Here is an 18,692-nt window from a genome sequence, read left to right as displayed (position 1 = left end):
CATTAACGAACTAATCACCACCAATTTCAACTTCACCAGTGTCCTACAGTGCTTGTCAAAAACGGCATTGACGCTCAAAAGCTTAAAAAACAATGGATCAAGCGATCTACACTTCAGTCAAGTTTTCTTAACAAAATTAAACCCTAAATCTTGCAGAAAAGAAGAAGATTGCCAAGACAGGGAACTCATCCTGTAACTCCACGTAATATACCGCTTGGCATGAGTGGTTTGCAATCTCCAAAAAATAAAACTCCACGTAATATAGTACTTTCAGCAATACTTTGCTCAGCAACACAAACATCTATTCTTAGGAATTAGTTGTGCATATATACTCTCAACAAAGGGACAAACACTTGCACAAATCAATTGTGTGTATAAATACTTTCTGGAGTAATGCGTAGATACTTTAAAAAAATCCTTAAAAAGTAGCGATGGAAACAAACCTTGGTTCACATCTATGAGAGCCCCGTAAAGGATAAAACATCGGCATCACTTGATCAACGCAAAAATTAATTCCAAGATGGTCCAAATGAGGCATAAATCTCCACACAACTGGAATCATATCCATGATCACTTGGACAATTTCACGCAAACAAGTGATTAGAAAAATCACATAATATTTCTATGAATCCAAACATGAATTCTAAAATCACATAGCTATGAATATTCGTAATTTTAGTACCCGTTCTTGGCCATCCTCATAAAGATCTTCTCACACGGGATTTAAAACTGAACTCACCTTTCCATCAATGAAACAGAGGTAAAAAAAACTCTATCCAATAACAAGAACACCGCTGCCATCCCAACTGGAACCCGCCCAGGAAGTTTTCCTATCCAAACTGAGGAAACCAGGAAAGATAAATAAATGGCGGCCGAGGAAATCAAAGGAAAACAACATGGAACCCTAACACTTCTTTTTTTAATATGGAACCCTAACACATATATAGAGGACCAAGTGAAAAGAGTAGTACCGCAGCTCCACGCCGAGCAGAACTAATAGAAAGTGGACAGCCGAGCTGCCTCGCCATTATTCCGCCGCCGCCAGGATGAAGATGAACACATCCATTGTATGAAGAAATCAAGAGAGATGGAAAACATGGATGGCCTCGTGTACCCACTTATCTGGGCCTGTTTACGCTTTTCCCATTCGGCCCGATTAAGGATCAACCGTCCAGGTCGGTCTGCGAAGCAGCGGCCCGGTTATGGTTGTCTGAGCTGGTTGCGCCTGTGGCGTGGTAAAAAAAGGCAATGTGTGGGGGAGGTTCAGCGACCTGTAGATCTGGAGCGTACGTATAAGGATCCAAACGGTTGGTGATTTCAAAACGCTGTGAAGGGGCGTGAGTAGCTCCGTTTTACTGTTTAGCAATTAGGATTTTGTGTGTTGGGCTCATTGCGCGAGAAGTCGAATAGTCCAACTTAAGTTAGACATTTCGACTTGTGAGACTGTCTGGACCAACATCCAACCCGGTATCCAACATCATCCAGAGGCTCTGGACAAAGTCAGACTATATGTCGACACATCCGACATTCGTATAGTCCGTCATAAGTTGGAACATTGGACCTGTTCCAGAGAGCAAATGCAGCAAACAATGAGGTGGAAAATATGGTGTTGTATCGTGGCGGTGATCTGTATCGCTCGTTGTTTGAGATGCAGCCACGTCGGACATGAAGCTCCTTGGTGGACCGGACAAGAAGCTCCTACACGCTCGTTGTTCTCCTCGCTCTGGATTGAACCGTACATTATAGCGACTCGCCATTGTCACACCGGTTTAAAGTTGGTTTTCTAAAGATTGATTTTTTTAAAAAATATGAATATTTTTATAAAAGTGAATATTTGAAAGCACAAACAATTTTTGAACAACTTTTGGAAAAACGCAAACATTTTTTGAAAATACCAATTTTTTTATAGAAGTTCCGAATATGTTTTTTAAATGGGAACATTTTTTGAATTTGTGAACAATTTTGAAGACGGAGACATTTTTAAAATTCTGGATAATTTTTTAAAATGTTAACATTTCTAAATCCCCATACTTTTTTGAATCCGTGAATAAAATTTGAAAACACAGAGATTTTAAAATACTGAATAAATATTTGAAAAGTAAAGATTTTTGAAAATACCAAGCAATTTTGTAATTCCGACTATTTTTAAAAAGGAAAACAGAAAAGAAAAAGGGAAAGAAAAACAGGGGGGAAACCGAATAAGAAAAAAAAAAACCTTCTGAAACCTTTCCAAAACCTGACGAAAGGTTCCTAAAACCGTTAGCGGCCCAGTAAACTTCTCATGTTTTTTTAAACATGCATGATAATGAGAGTGAGTATTGCTCACAACGAGCGATAGATAGCATTTGGTCGCGCCTCTTTAACAACAATGGTCACGCGACGTGGCTCACCTGAAAAAAATGATCACCGCGAGACTTACCACCGGCCATGCGGTATCGTTTCGACCCGATTGCTCTTGTGGAGCATTCCGTCGAGCAAGTCGGGTGCACAAAAGTCAGGCATAACTCATGCGGGAAGCGTGCAAAGGCCGAACTGAGGGACGACTGTGCCGTGCACCCTGGAGTTGGAGGAGACTAACGAGTGGGGATCTCTATTCTCTAGGCAGCAACGAGGACGTCGTGCTGCTGTGGCGAACTTCCCTTCCATCCCGTCCCCGGCGTTGTCAAGTTACAGCTTCCGGCGGTCGGGCGCATGGTGTGCATTGCTGCAAATTCTAATTAAACTTCGCTGATACGAATCACGAATTTATTACAACAAATGTTGCCTTTCCAGTGCCCCGAGCAAGAAATGTGGACAAATTCAAACAGATCTGAGTCTTGCCACAGCACTTATGTCACATCGCGATATGAAGAACAGACGACAGAGCAAACAATTTGGATAAAATCAGAGAGATTCCTGAATTTGGCAGCACAGATCTACATCGACACCATTATTTCTACAAAGCACGACAAGCTAATCGATGCGTGTCTCTCTCTAAGAGCATCTACAGCCGGACCTCTCAAACCCGCCTCAAACGGTCAGGCGGGCCGCCCGGTCAGTGACCAGTCACGTTTTTTCGATCAAGATGGACGCCTCAAACGGGCCTCAAATGCTGGGGCTGACCGGCACCCCCACATCTAGCCCAAATATGGGACGGATATGGGGGCGCCCGGGCGTGCCCGCCACCTCGGACACGGCCCATGCTGGCCCACCCGACCCCACTTATATTCGTCCCCATCCGCTCACCGGAGCAAACCCTAGCAACTTTACTCCACTTCCCTCCGCCACCCGAGCACACCTACGACGATTTTCGGCTTTTTCCGCCGCGGCAGGCAGCGGATCGGACTCCCACCGGTCCGAATCTGTCGACTGGGGTGTCATCCCGTGTGGGTTGGAGGAGGCAATGGCAATCTGCATTGCACTCCGCCGCTCTCGCAAGGACAACGCCCGGCCGATGGATGGATCCGTCCGCTGCGACGCCATAACGTCGCATCACCGGGCGCTCATGTCCTCTGGTGCTGGATCCTCGCGGTCTCGGCCGGAACACCTCTCCTTCCCCATCACTGGTCGGGAAGAGTATGAGTCCCACCGAGAACGGGCGGCCCGCCGTGGGAAGGAGAGGATAAGGGTCGGCGAGGCCCGTATCACGGCGGAAACTGCGGCGGCGGAGGCGGCTGATGCGGTGGCGCGGGCGGCTGCAGAGGAGGAAGCCAACAGCGCCGCATTATGAAGAAACGATAGTGAAGGAACACGCGCGCCCTCGCCCGAGAGCAGAATCGGGTGGTCCGTGCCATGGTCGGACTGCCATCGAAGGAGGAGAAGGAGGACACCGACGGCGAGGACAGCTCCGATGACGGGCAGATCCGGTTCGATCCGTACTGCGTCGTCGACCGTTCCGCGAGAAGGACGACAAGGGCGCTGGGAAGGGGAAAAGCAGCCGTGGATGAACTCCACCATAGCCAAACATGCCAAATTTTGGTAGTCCAATGTCATGTTTAGTGTAGTGTGATGGAGTACTCGGACGATGTGTGTGCGTCGACGTAATTGCATGAGTTTGTATGGATTTGAGATATGGTAATTAAGGTGTCTGAATGTGGATTACATTATTTGAGGGGTGCCCTGTCAGTGCCCGCGGACGCGCCCGGGCGCGTCCGCGGGCGTTTGAGGGGCCGGATTTGCCAAGTCCGGCTATAGATGCTCTAAGCCTTCTTGCCGGCCTTCTTGGGGGACTTGGCGGCCTTCTTGGCCAACTTGCCCTCCTTGGGCTCCTTCTCCGCCATCCTCTTGGGGAGCAGCACCGGGTTGATGTTGGGCAGCACGCCGCCGTGAGCGATGGTGATGCCGGTCAGCAGCCTCCTGAGCTCCTGGTCGTTCCTCAAGGCCAGCAGCAGGTGCCTGGGCATGATGCGGTACTTGTTTTCCTTGGCGATGTTCCCGGTGAGCTCCAGCAGCTCGGTGGCGAGGTACTCAAGGACGACAGCAAGGTAGATGGGTGCCTCTCGAAGCCATGCTGAGTCATCGGCGACGAATCTGAGTGTTCTGAAACGGATCTCGCCGCCGACTAACATGATGATGATGATGAAATTCCACATGAGTCGTAAACTCTCTAAATGCGCAGCCCCACGGTGGACGCCAACTGTCGGGATTGCGATCCTAACAATGAGTACTATGGGTACAAAAGAGGGGCAGAGCCTAGCTACAGCACATGTGTAACACTCGGCGTATACGAGTTCAGACCCCTCTGGAGGAGGTAACAACCCTACGTCTCGTGCCCCGAGTCTTGTTTTCTTTGGGGGTATGATTAAAGAGAGTGCTTAACCCTTGCTATGGATGAGGAGGATGGCTTATATAGAGTGCATCACAGCCTCCTTCTCTCCCACGTTGTCAAGTTGATTAATGCCCATAACTACGACAGTTACATGAGTAAATAGTCACAACTACAACAGTTACAGGTAAGGGTAGTTATGACTCTACTTAAAGTTCAACTTAAGACTACTCGGCCATTGCAGATCCTGTGTCGTCTCTCCACCTCCCTTGTCTGAGTGGTGGTGGTCATGTAGACTGGAGGGTAGGCATCCGAGTGTTGTCGATGTGTCCGAGTGGACTTCCTGTCATACGCATCCGTGTGCTCATATGGTCCAGAGACCTACCAATAATGATGTGGGACCCTAGGTGGGTCCCAACTGACAGTTCCTTGACCCTACCTATAGTAGGTGACCTCATCACTAATATTTCCAACAGGCTTCATGTCATATTTCCTCGATTGACATATTTGTGGAAAAATCACCACACTATTACAAGTTTAAAATCAAGAGATGAAGTGATAATAAAGCATGTTTACACATGAGAGGGAAGCGTTGAACAGATGTTGATGCATATTTTTTTCCACTAACCTGCTTCCATCTGAATCAGAACGATATGGCACAACCTTCGGGAGCTGGCCGCTTGATGTACTCGCTGTAGATGAAGTGATATGTTTGCTTCAGGAGAAAGAACGAGGTGGGGGTCTTAGCATATGCACGAGGAGCAATGTGTGGGCGAGGAAGATGGAGAGGCGAGAGCAAGGGGCGGCCATTTATAGAAGAGATTGCATAACCTGGGTAGCAACAAGCAAGCTAGGAGTGCAGGGAACCGCCGGATAGGAGCCCGATCCGCATGAGGCGCTGGAGAGGAGGCGGTAGCCGATGGATCGATGCGGGTTGGATCGCACACAGACGAACGAGGGGTGGCGGGAGTAATGGAGGAGGGGCGCGTGCATGGGACTAAGTGATAGCAATTAAATGGTGCGTCGGTCTTGGGAGAAGATTGAGGGAGTGCCTGGTTTCAAGGAGGAAGATGAGGGGATTAAATGAGAGTCTTGGAAGATGGACGTGCGCATGGGGAATTGATTTCTCTCTTTGTGCAGTTTATTAAGTTTCCTAACAGGCAGCAGCCCTCAAATAACACCCGGTAGTTCCCATACGTGAATCATATACCATTACTTATATCCACCTACAACTTCTATCCGGCTTGATTTGTCTTTCTTTTTCTCTCTCAAGTAAAATTCCTGTTATAGCCGGTTGATTTTCTTTCACATTTGCGCATGTAAGACTCATACTATGCTCGTATTATAGCCAGCGGTTCAACCTTGCATGTGCATCTCGTAACATTGAAAACATTTGTTCCCCAAAAATACTGAAAAAGATGCATATACATACATATGAAGATCGAGACACATGATAAACAACTACCAGTTTCTTGTTTTGTTCAATGTTTGCAAGGGGCTATGATGCCTCACTAGTCAGCCAGCCAATTTAATCAAAAAAAAATATGTGCATACTAGATAGGCCAGTATGGGAATTTTGGTTTTGAGACGCAACAGAAGCGAGCTAACAACATTCATGGAGAATAAAAAAAAAAAGCAGACATTCATTCATTGGGTATCAAGGATTCAGTACTTTTTGATTTTGAGAGACACAGTACAATCCAAAGTTTACAACTCCCGACTGACAAACTCCACAGTTTACAACATACATTCGACCGACATAAAGTATTGGCAACACCTCCTACAACATCATCTTGACAAACTGGTACTACCACAGATGGATCACCATCAAACTCCACAATTCCACACAATAATGCGGGTGCAAGGATAACAAAAAACATTAGATGACTAGTTACAAAAGAAATGTATCAAAGGAAAATTATAACACAACTCTTAATAACACTTTTTCCACCCAAAAAATACACCATCTATAGTCATGTCCTGCAAAGCAAAGATCATAAATGAACAAAGTTACAAGAGGTTCATGCATCTTCATATTGTATAACAGGCTCTGGTCCACACCATCAGAAACCCATCGCATCCAGCAGCAACCCATTTTTGACCAAGCGGCGCTACAAGCTCCATCCACCACTCTTCTTTCCCTCTTCCGCAAGATCAAACTTCTCGGTGGCTGCGGGTCCCGGACCCTCCCTGAGGAGAGAGAGACAGAGAACAAGATCAGCTAACGACAAAGGAATAAAAGTATACATCTCAACCCATAAAGGACAAACAATATATCGTGCCAAAGCAACCTAAATTTTTAACAATAGGAAAAAGAACATTATGCATTTCATTTTGTAGCAAAACCATTGTCGGATGTTGGGTTCCGGAAGACCCTTAAGGTGGGACACAAGATTTATACTGGTTCGGGCCACCGTTGTGGTGTAATACCCTACTCCAGTGTGTGGTGTGGTGGATTGCCTCAGGGGCTAATGATGAACAGTACAAAGGAAGAACTGCCTCGCGAGAGGTGTTCTTGAGCTGATGCGGTGTTCTACTTGGGGTGGATTTTCCCGTCTCTAGGTGATATTCTGGATCCCTTCTCCTACGGTGACTAGCCCTATTTATAGAGGCCCTGGTCCTCTTCCCAAATATTGAGCGGGAAGGGCGCCAACAACGGCCATTTTGAAGGGGAACATCTAGTACAAGTTATCCTGACTAAAGTTGGTCTTCGGCTGCCAAAGGCACTGGTGATGACGCCGTCTTGGGCTCCACGGTGACCTCCATCCTGCCGCTCTGCTGGTCTTGGTCTCGTTGCACTGGAATGGTAACCTTTGCCTGATGCCTCGGTACTCCACGCCTGTGCTTACCCCCTTTGCACCAAAGAGGAAACAAGGACACTGCGCAGGCCGGTGCCCGCCTAGTCTCGATCATCACGGCTTGCGTCACGAGCTCCTCGCGAGGTACCCTTGCCTTGATCTCTCTGCCTCCTCGTGAGCCTGCCTGGCGAGGCCGCTCCTGAGGAAGCCTTGCATCGTCTACCCCGCGAGTCTTGGCCCTCGCGAGGGTCTTGAGTTTGCACTGATGAAGATGGGCCGTACTGGGCCACCACTCGAGCCATGCTGCAGGCCGCAGGCAGGAAAGTCTGGGGACCCCCGTTCCCAGAATGCCGACAACCATAGCAACCTAAAGCCTAGCTACATATGCACCACACTGATTAATGATAGCACCAAAAGATTATTAAACTAAAACAACACTAGTTGCTGCATCACACTAACCTACCTCGATAGCCAACACCATCTCACAGAGCGAGAGAATCTCCATAGGCTTCATGTTTTTAGCACATTAATGCTATATAAACTTCAGAAATGGGAGGCCTAAATATCTATGATTATGGACATGGACAAATAATAAGTTGTGCAAATATCTGTGTATTGCGCTGCCCATTTGGGCTAGTGTACTACTGATTAAACCATGTCAATATGGTTGTGGTTTCCATGCCTATATGTAAAAAAATAGTTAGCATTTTAAACGATAGTGTTTTTTTTAACATGTTGTGTAGCAGGCTACAATTGAGTGTAGAAGCACAAACCAAAGAGGTCTCGCCCATGAGCAAATTAAGGGAAAACTTTGTTTTTGCCACTCTAGCTTTTGCCCACTTTGCTTATGCCACTCTAGAATTTAACATATCACTTTTGCCACTCTTAGCTTTTGACAATTATCACAATTGCCATTCCGTGGCAAAAGCAAAATTTTCAGAGTGGCAATTCTGTTACATTGTCAAAATCTAAGAGTGGCAAAAGTGAAATGAAAAATTATTGCTTTTTCCATGCAATGGCATTTGCGATGTATTGTCAAAATCTAGGAGTGGCAAAAGTGAGATGTCAAATGCTAGAGTGGCATAATCAAAGTGGGCAAAAGCTAGAGTGGCAAAAACAAAGTTTTCCCTAAGAAGAACGGCACTTGGCGTACGTGTGTAGATTATACAGACCTTAACAAGGCCTGTCTGGCTAATCCTTTTTCTCTCCCTCATATTGATCAGATCATTGATGCTACGGCGGGTTGTGAGCATTTGAGTTTTTTAGATGCTTATTCTAGTTATCATCAGATCAAGATGGCAGTTAAGGACCAGGAGAAGACATCATTTATCACTCCTTTTGGAGCCTCTGCTATGTGTCTATGCCCTTTGGGCTCAAGAGTGCCCTGTCGACATATCAGCGTTGTGTTCAAAATTGCCTTCACAACCAAATTGGACACAATGTTCATGCTTATGTGGATGATATCGTTGTGAAATCCAGGAAGAAGGAAACCTTGTTGGATGACTTGAAAGAGACCTTTGACAACCTCCGGGTCTACAAAATGATGCTTAACCCGGTCAGGTGTGTTTTTGGTGTACAAGCCGGCAAGCTATTGGGTTTTTTAGTTTCTGAGAGAGGCATTGAAGCTAACCTGGAGAAGATCAAGGCTATCACTTCTTCGGCTAAGCCGACGTGTATCAATGACATCCAACGCTTGGCGGGTCGTATTGCGGATTTGAGCCAGTTTATAAGCTGCCTGGGAGAGAAGGCTATCCCTTTATATCATATGATGAAGAAAACAGATCACTTTGTCTGGAGTGATGCTGCCAATTGGGTGTTTGAGACACTGAAAAAGCAGTTGGCTGAGACGCCAATCCTTGCAGCTCCCATTGATAAGGAGCCCTTGCTGTTATATGTGGCTGATAATAGCAGAGCCGTCAGTGTAGTGGTTGTTGTGGAAATGAAAGAATCAGGCAAGGAATATCTGGTTCAGCGGCCGGTTTACTATGTCAGTGAGGTACTCATTGAATCTAAGAAGAGGTACCCGCATTGGCAGAAGCTGGTTTATGGAGTGTTCATGGCTAGTCATAAGTTAAAGCAGTATTTTCTTGGTCATCCCATCACTATGGTCAGTTCTGCTCCTTTAGGGGATATTATTCAAAACAGAGAAGCCACAGGCCGGGTGGCCAAGTGGGCTATTGAGCTTGGACCCCATGGTTTGAAATACATGCCTCGGACAACTATCAAGTCTCAAGCACTTGTGGATTTCATCAATGACTGGACAGAGCTGCAGATGCCTGAGGAGAAGCCAGATAACACATATTGGACAATTCATTTTGATGGGTCTAGGCAATTGGAAGGCTCGGGGGCTGGAGTTGTTTTGACTTCCCCATGAGGTGATAAATTTTGTTATGTAGTAAGGTTGATGTTCCCATGTACTAACAGTGCAACTGAGTATGAAGCCTTGCTCCATGGTCTTCGGATGGCTAAAGAGATGAATCTAAGCCGGGTGAGGTGCTTTGGCGACTCAGATTTGGTGGCTCAGCAGGTTTCAGGAACTTGGGATTCCAAGGATCCACTCATGGTGGCTTATCGCCGAGAGGTTGACACTATTGCTGGTCATTTCAAGGGCTATCAAGTGGAACATGTTGATCGCAAGAAAAATGAGGCGGATGATGCTTTAAGCCGGCTGGGGTCCCAGGATAAGCCGGTACCACCCAATGTTTTCCTTGATATTTTGCATAACCCTTCGGTTAAGTTGCCTACGGAGGAAGATCTTGCTGTTCCTGACCTGGTGGCACAATTGGTGGCGGCTCTTCATGCCATTCCTGATTGGACAGTTCCATATTTGGATTATATGATCCGGGGTGAGTTGCCTGAGGATGAAACTTAGGCCAGGCAGATAACCCGATGGTCTAAGTCAATGACTATTGTCAATGGCGAATTGCACCGATGCAGTAGTACAGGGGCATTTCAGCGTTGTATTTCTCCTGAGGAGGGCCATGAGATTCTACGAGAGATTCTACGAGAGAATCATGCCGGTTCTAAGTCTCTTGTGGCTAAAGGTTTTCGTCATGGGTTTTATTGGCTGACGGCTCATGATGATGGAGAGGACCTGGTTAGCAAATGTGATGGCTGTTAGAAATTTTCCAGACGAGCTCATGTGCCGGCTCAAGAGTTGAGGATGGTTCCAATTACTTGGTTGTTTGCAGTTTGGAGGCTGGATATGGTTGGACCTTTTAAAAGATCCAAGGACAGAAAGACTCACCTCTTGGTGGCGGGTGACAAGTTTACAAAATGGGTTGAGGCAGAGCCGGTCAGCAAGTGTGATGCGGCAACGGCGGTTCAATTCATCAAAAAGGTGATTTTACGTTTTGGTTACCCTCACAGCATCATAACTGATAATGGCACTAATCTGTCTAAAGGTACTATGAAAGAATTTTGTCAATGTGAACATATTCGTCTTAATGTTTCATCTGTGGCCCACCTCTAGTCCAATGGTCAAGCTGAAAGAGCCAATCAAGAAATTTTGAGTGGCATAAAGCCCCGGCTTATGGTCCCTTTGCATAGGACGTCGGTTTGTTGGGTTGAGGAGTTGCCCTCCGTGCTATGGAGTATCAACACTACCCCCCAGATCTACGGGTTATATGCCTTTCTTCATGGTTTACAGAGCAGAGGCGGTTCTTCCCAGTGACATCCGTCACGACTCGCCTCGTGTGGCGGCTTATGTTGAAGCTGATAATGAAAAAGCATGTCAGGATGCTCTTGACCTTCTGGATAAGGAGCGTGACCTTGCGGCAGCTCGTTCGGCTATTTACCAGCAAGATCAGCATCATTATCATAGCCGACGAGTTAAAACCCAGACCTTTCAAGAAGGTGATTTGGTGCTCCGGCTCATCCAGGATCAAACAGGTTTGCCAGAGTGGCGCAAGTGCACGGCCTCTAACGGCATACGCGCGTGCAGGAGGAACACCATGCGGCGGACTGCTAGGTCCGATCACACAGTCTGCAGCGAGTGGAGGTGGCTAGTTGCAACACATGCAAAGCCCTAGTGATGGCGCCGAAGCGATCAACCAAATGAGTGTGTCGCACCCTCACTATATATAGGCATCCGTCGCGGGCTCAACACTTGGGCCTCGCAGGGACCCTAATGCCCAAAGTCTGTTCGGTCTATATCCGAGTCCGAGTAGGATCATGTCTGACTCGTGGAGTCGGATCCAACCTCACAGGTTCCTTCTGATACATCTCCAACGTATCTATAATTTATGAAGTATTCATGCCATGTTTACAACAATTTTATATGGTTTTGGTATGATTTGATTAGAACTAACTCGGACTGACGTTGTTTTCAACAGAACTACCGTGGTGTCGTTTTTTGTGTAGAAATAAAAGTTTTCGGAATGGGCTGAAAATTTACGGTGATTTTTTATGGACCAAAATAGACCCCCGAAGCTTCGTGGCAGGACCAGAAGACCCACGAGGACATGACAAGCTCGCTATACGTGCCCTACCCCCAAGGTGCTTGGAGCGAGCTTGTCGCTGCGTCATGGACCCCCTTGATGTGAGATCGACGCCAAAAATTCCTATAAATACCCAAAACCCAAGAAAGAACCCTAGATGAGAACTTCCGCCGCCGCAAGCCTCTGTATCGATGAAAACTCAATCGGGGCCCCGTTCCGGCACCCTGTCGGAGGGGAAATCATCACCAGAGGTCATCTTCATCATCTCGGCGGGCACCATGATGAGGAGGGAGTAGTTCACCCTCAGGGCTGAGGGTATGTACAAGTAGCTATGTGCTTGATCTCTCTCTCTCTCTCTTGTGTTCTTGATTTGGCACGATCTTGATGCACAACGAGCTTTGTTAATATATTTGGATCTTATGGCGTTCTTCCCTCTCTACCTTCTTGTGATGAATTGAATATTTTCCTTTGAGGCTTTGTTATGTCGGATTGAATCTTTTGGATGTGAGAGCAGTTGATGTATGTCTTGCGATGGGATATCTGTGGTGACAATGGGATGTTCTATTGATCCACTTGAGGTATGCGGATTCCTGTGGTGACATTGGGGTAATCTATGCATAGGGGTTGATACGCGTTTTCATATTCCTTTTCCTGATAGAAATCTTGGGGTACTCTTTGAAGTTCTTTCTGTTGGATTGAATATTATGAATCTGAAACTGTGTGGTACAAATTGTATAATTAACCCATGGATACTTGTGGTAACATTGGAGTATCACTACCAAAAAAAGACACATCCGTGACATTTAGCCCTGAACGAATTTTTTCCCTGTCATGGTTATGACACTTCTATGATGATAATTTTGACAAAAACACGTATCATCATAGATGTGATGGGCTCCTACTTCTATGACAAAAATCATGACAGGAAATGGGCTTTTCGTCCTGGGGGGGGGGGGACGCACCTGAATGACATTCTTTGGGCCGTCCATGACATAAAAAATTGTGGTAGAAGTGAGGGCAAGGAAATTTTTGCGGAGTACCCAGTTACGGTGGGTGGTCGGGCCGAGAGATGCAGTGTGGTTTGCATGTTTCTCTCTCATACGTGCACGTGGTGCGAGCCGTGTTTGCTATAACTGAACCCGAGCAAGATGTGAATCCGAGCGATCGCACTCCTACGTACTGAAGCCGATCGATCCTTGATCCCTTTGCTGCTAACTGAACCCGACCGACTCCGCTGCTAATTGAACCCGATCGATCGTGCTGCTGCTGCTTACTGAAGTCGATCGAACCCCTGTGCGAGACGTAGCTACCCGGTTGGGTTGCCTCTGGATGAACAGTGCCCGTTGCTTCCGTGCGTGATACGTAGAACGAGTCGGGACGTGGTGAGTCGATTCAGTTGGGTTGGGTGCGGATGAACAGTTCCTGGTGAGGGTTGGATGAGCATGACCTTGGTCGTGTGTAGGCAGTTGCCACAGGATGAACAGGACCCCGCGGTAGTACGCGGTTGTCGCTGGATGAACATGATCCCGTGGTAGTACGCGGTTGCGCTGGATGAACAGGACCCCGAGGAGGCCTCCACACACACCCAGCCTGTTGGGGTGGATGAACAGGACCACGTGGAGTCTAGATGAAGAGTAGCCGGTGGATGAATAGTGGTTGGTGGAGGCTGGAGGAAGTCGACAGTGGATGAACAGTAGCCCGTGGAGTCCCCCTTTGTGGTACGCCACACACCCCTCCGATGAACAGGACCCCTTTTCGACCGTAGGCAGTTGGAGAGAAGTCCTTTTCGTCTGTTTTGTGGTAAGCCAGACCCCTCCCGATGAACAGGACCCTATTTCGACCGTAGGCGGTCGAAGAGAACTCTATTTTGTCTGTTTTGCGGTACGCCAGACCCCTCCCGATGAACAGAACCCTATTTCGGCCGTAGGCGGTCAAAGAGAACTTCGTTTCCTCCATTTTGCTGGATGCGAGACCCCGAGTCGATGAACAGGACCCCTGTTGGTGTTGGGTAACGCGACAGAAAACAAAAAAATTCCGACCTACGCACCAGCCCAGGACCACTATGGAGACTGCATACAAGGTTTGATCTTTTTCGTTACCGACTTGTAGCGCATCGGGAAGTAGAGTTGATGACGATCGGCGGTGCAGATCCCCGCAGCTAGGATTTACAACCTCCCAACCGCGAGGATGTATACCCTCATCTTCTCCTCAGACAGCCCTCCGGGAGTCGGTCGAACAACCCCTCGGATGGTGTCGCGGACAGCCCTTCGAGAGGACCTTCGAAACTCGAACGGTCACTCGGACAGCCCTTCGGGAGGACCTTTGAAACTCGGACGGTCACATGGACAGCCCTTCAGGAGGCACTCACGAACTAAGACCGAAACTACGATCTCTCTACAGAGTTGCACACATACGGTGTCATCTATCCGGTAGGGCTTCACCGTCCAGAACTAGTTCCTGCCGGAACCCAGACAGCCTTTCGGCTCTATGAAACTATTTCGCTGGGAGGGAGAGAGAAGCCAGATCATGCATGGCACTTGTATGTGAGAAAGAGTGAGTGTGGAGGGCTGCCCCTCCACCTCTATTTATAGGAAATCCCAAGGGGTAGGGTAGTTTAACACAAAAACCCAAAATGCATATGAATGAAGTCCTTCCTCAAGGGCATAAGAGTGAAACCAAGGAACAAGATGGGCTCCAAGGTGGAGCCCCAAGTGTGGCCGGCCACACCCCTTGGGGCGCCCCCATGAGGGCCTCCCAATCCATCCATGTCATCCCTAGATCTTTTGAGTAAAGCCCCAAAAGGTGGCTTTCCATAAAATATCCCAAAAAGCACTTTCACTATTCACGACGACATTTTTCAGCGTCCGTTTGAACTAAAAATATTTATGTGGGCTTAGAACATTTCCAGTACCCACCATAATAATTTTCAACGCGTTCTGGAACAATTCCAGTTTAGTGATTTTCATCTGGGAAAAGCATCTGAACCGGTTCCTGCAGCTCCGGAACATTTCCGGTTTTTATTTCTGAAAATTCCAAAAAGTTTCCAGAATGATTCTGGCACCCTCCAAGAATTACTAGGCATGTGCCGAAACCATTTTGACTTAATGGCATGCCCCGAAACAACTATTTCGGTTTCACCGAAACTCATCCGGTGACCTCTCTCCGCGGAACTTTTCCGCTGTCTGAAACTTTTCAGTTTCTGAAACTTTTTCGATGATTTTCTCTCAGACTCCCTGTCTAGTATTCAGTAGATAGATGACCCTTAAGCGTGTGACCCTATAGGTTCGGTGAAGCATAGACCTGACCGAAACACTTTCCGATCAATGATCAACATCGGAGCCGTGGACACCCATATTGACCCCTATACCCACACGAATGAATATTCGAGTGAACCTCCATATGGCGTGTGCTATTCCTGTTGCTTTGCAATATGTTATAAAGACCCGAGGTGAGATTTACTTGCATCCTCGTGGATCAACAACTTGTCCACTATGCTAGTTACCTCATTACTGGTTTTGTTCTCTTTTCTCGTTTCCGTGTTCCGGCATCCCTGTGATCAAATCACACTATGTCTGGCCAGACGATGATGGATACCGTAACACCGAGAGGGCCCGAGAATATCTCTCCATCATCGGAGGAGCAAATCCCAATCTTGAGCTATCAAGTTACTTGACACACTTTTCCATGAACCCGTAAGCCGCCGTAATAGCCAACCATTTACGGATGACGTTTAACAAACCGCAAAGTTCATGAAGCAAGCATGAAGAAACTCGATACTCTCATGGTCTAAGGAATCATGCAAACGTTAACCATCTCTGTGTTATGTACCATTAACTTGTGACGAATGAATCTCATAGCATAACATCAATCCAGGTCGATTCAACACAAATGTTCTCTTAACATTGTGCCCTCAAAGTTGCTGGCATTGACATGCCCATGATCAGGAAAACATAACCATCATGCAACACTTGAGCTATTCTTATAGGCCAGACTAAGAATACTTCTTACCGTTTATTATTCCACACGTGCATATGAGTCTTCCTCCAAGCCTCGTGTTATTGCAGACTCGAGAACCATAGCAGTTATAGCATGGAACATAAACATAATTATGAACTTGGAGATAAATAATATCATTTATTATTGCCTCTAGGGCATATCTCCTATAGACTCCCGCTTGCACTAGAGTCAATAATCTAGTTAATGCTAATGCACTTTACACCTATGGCATACTAGTGTAAAAAATTCTTTGCATGTGGTATAGCCTGATGTCCATCAGATCTGACAACTTCAGCTCCGTGTGTATCTCCGTATATCCTCGCATTTTCACGCTTTCACAAAATTCATATTTTGTGCAGACTTGGCTTTGTATATATGTGAATCATTGGTCGAAACCTGATTCCACAGACTGAGTTATGGAGCAACTATCTGCAATAGTGTCCCATTGACCAAAGCCTTCTTGGAACCATACTAAGGTCATGAATGAATTATATGATTCAACATCTTTGTCTTTGTCGCTTCTAAAGCGGCAACATACTTCACCTCTGTTATAGAATTCGCCATAGTAACTTGTTTGGAACAATTTCCAACTACCGTGCCCCATATTGTGTATTACACAAAACCCTTAACTTAAATTGAAAATCGCATGGAGAAAAGATGAAGATTGTATCGATGTAACATTTTACAACGAACTTTTCATGATCTCCGCTTGCGGGAAAACATATTATCAATACTTACTCTAGTACTCAATGACATCTTTCACTGTTGTCCCATGATCAGTACTTTGATCACTTTAGTATCCATACTCGCAACACCTTGGGAGTGACATATCTTGTTGTTTTACATACCATGGAATACATGATTAATCCAAACACAAAAGTGTGTGGAATCTGCATCATGTATTTTGCTCATCAGTGTTTTGGGACACCGATTCTTGCAAAAAACTCTTCCATGTGACTCCGGCAAGAATCACTCCTTGGCGGTTTTAAAAGCTAAAAGGTTTTTGCACCTTGTCAATATGTATTCATTGCTTAGCCCTATTAGGTAAATCTATCGCCATAGATCATTATGCCTGATATTGAGGCTATTTAGCCTAAGCACTTCATCAAAAAACTATTTTCAAATGAAGTCCAAATTCGTGTCAAGAAATTTATTTCCAATTAACAATGTGTTAAGCACACAAGGTTTTTAGAAATATTATTACGCTCCCACTTACTTTCTTGAATTACAAGCATCTTCGTTACCCATTGATGAAGTCAAACCCCTTTGACCATTTCATCAAAGCACGAAGATTCCAACTCCATTTTGCTCTCTTCTGTCCATCGCTGGAACTCTGAAGTTTGCACCCTTACTAGCATCCTCTAGATAGACAAAATGCCTTGGACTATAACACATGCAAGTCCTTGATTTCATTTCCATAAGATGGAAATCCTATTGTCATCCATGTTTCATATCTCATGATTGAAATACGTATTAATTGCTAGTTCAACCCGAACCGACTTTAAGCATCGCTATGATGAAAACAGCCTCATCGTAGTCAACTCTTGAACTTGTTATTTCAACAAGTCGAGCTTTATGGATAAAACATTTTTATTTGTATTAGTTTTAAGTTCCATAAATATTCGTTAGACTCTAAGTCTTAGGAAAGGTGTATCAAGGTTTTAATCTTGAATCACTTATATGGAAACTAACTCGGGTTGTATTGGCATTTAGCCAATTCTGGAGTCAGAGCCCATCAACGCTTCCTTGTGTATCGTAGGTATAATGTTGTCTAACAACAATATCTCGTTTGCGCACCTGAGAGGTTTGCACGAGCCTTGCCTACATGGTTCAGCTGCAAGTTCGACCAAAGTCCATACATCTAATGTAGAGGCTTCCGTATCAGTCGCAGTAGGAAACTCTAGAATTACTTCCAAGGTTCCTTTCCTTTGACCTGATGACGAAGATACTTGTTATCTCGTCGAGTTGGACTGTCCTCCCACTTGCCCTTTTGCAAGAACTATTCTCTTTAAAAGCACGTCGTTTTGTGGAAAAAATCCTTTGCCTCGGTATAGTGGTGGGGGAATACCCAATGACTTGGGATAACTTACAAAGTAGCACCTGTCTGATTTGGAATAGGTTTGTAACCTTTTACACAAGCCCCATATTCCAAATGTTAAGAAAAGATATAACATGGTTGGGCATACCATACCATGCTGTCATTTCAACACACCTGATGGAGCTCTTTTCAGTGTAAAAGTCGCAGTCTCTAAAGCATTACTCTTTAAAAGTGATATTGGCAAATTTATTTATGTCATCTTTGATCTTACCATGTCATAAATGGTTTGATTACATCTTCACATACATTTCACTCATAGTGGTGTTCTGGGAGTTGTAAGTTATGAAACTCTTTTCACAACTCATCATACATTCGCTAAACTTGTAACTCAAATATTCCTTTCTGCAATAAAATTGCAGAAACATAATTTCCTTGTTACAATAACTTCTACTTCATTTTTGAAAATCTTTCGAATGATTTCAAAAGATCCATACTTACGTCTCATCAAGCAAATATCCATATATCTACTTGAGTCATTTCTGAAGATATATAAATCCACTACTTGCAATAACATTTATTGAACTACACACATCAAAATGTATGATCACCAATAAGTTTGTTGCTCGTTCCTTATGGCTTGTGAACGGTATTTCAGTCACTTCACTTTTCGAAGAAAA

General features: G+C 45.7%; 1 protein-coding gene across 1 annotated transcript; it reads right to left on the bottom strand.

The window, feature by feature from the left end:
* Window positions 1–4,178: 4,178 nt before the first annotated feature.
* LOC119339197 (histone H2A.2.2-like) lies at window positions 4,179–4,571 on the bottom strand. Its single transcript, XM_037611340.1, has one exon. The coding sequence runs from the start codon at window positions 4,569–4,571 to the stop codon at window positions 4,179–4,181; it is 393 nt and encodes a 130-aa protein (XP_037467237.1).
* Window positions 4,572–18,692: the final 14,121 nt, after the last annotated feature.

Source organism: Triticum dicoccoides, chromosome 7B (assembly GCF_002162155.2).
Source record: "Triticum dicoccoides isolate Atlit2015 ecotype Zavitan chromosome 7B, WEW_v2.0, whole genome shotgun sequence".
Classification (NCBI taxonomy): domain Eukaryota; kingdom Viridiplantae; phylum Streptophyta; class Magnoliopsida; order Poales; family Poaceae; genus Triticum; species Triticum dicoccoides.
Note: the sequence above shows the minus strand (reverse complement) of the source record. Positions and strands in the feature narration are given on the sequence as shown.

What these genes read in the sequence shown, in the direction of transcription:
- LOC119339197 (XM_037611340.1), bottom strand. Translation starts at nt 4,571, where the DNA reads ATGTGGAATTTCATCATCATCATCATGTTAGTCGGCGGCGAGATCCGT.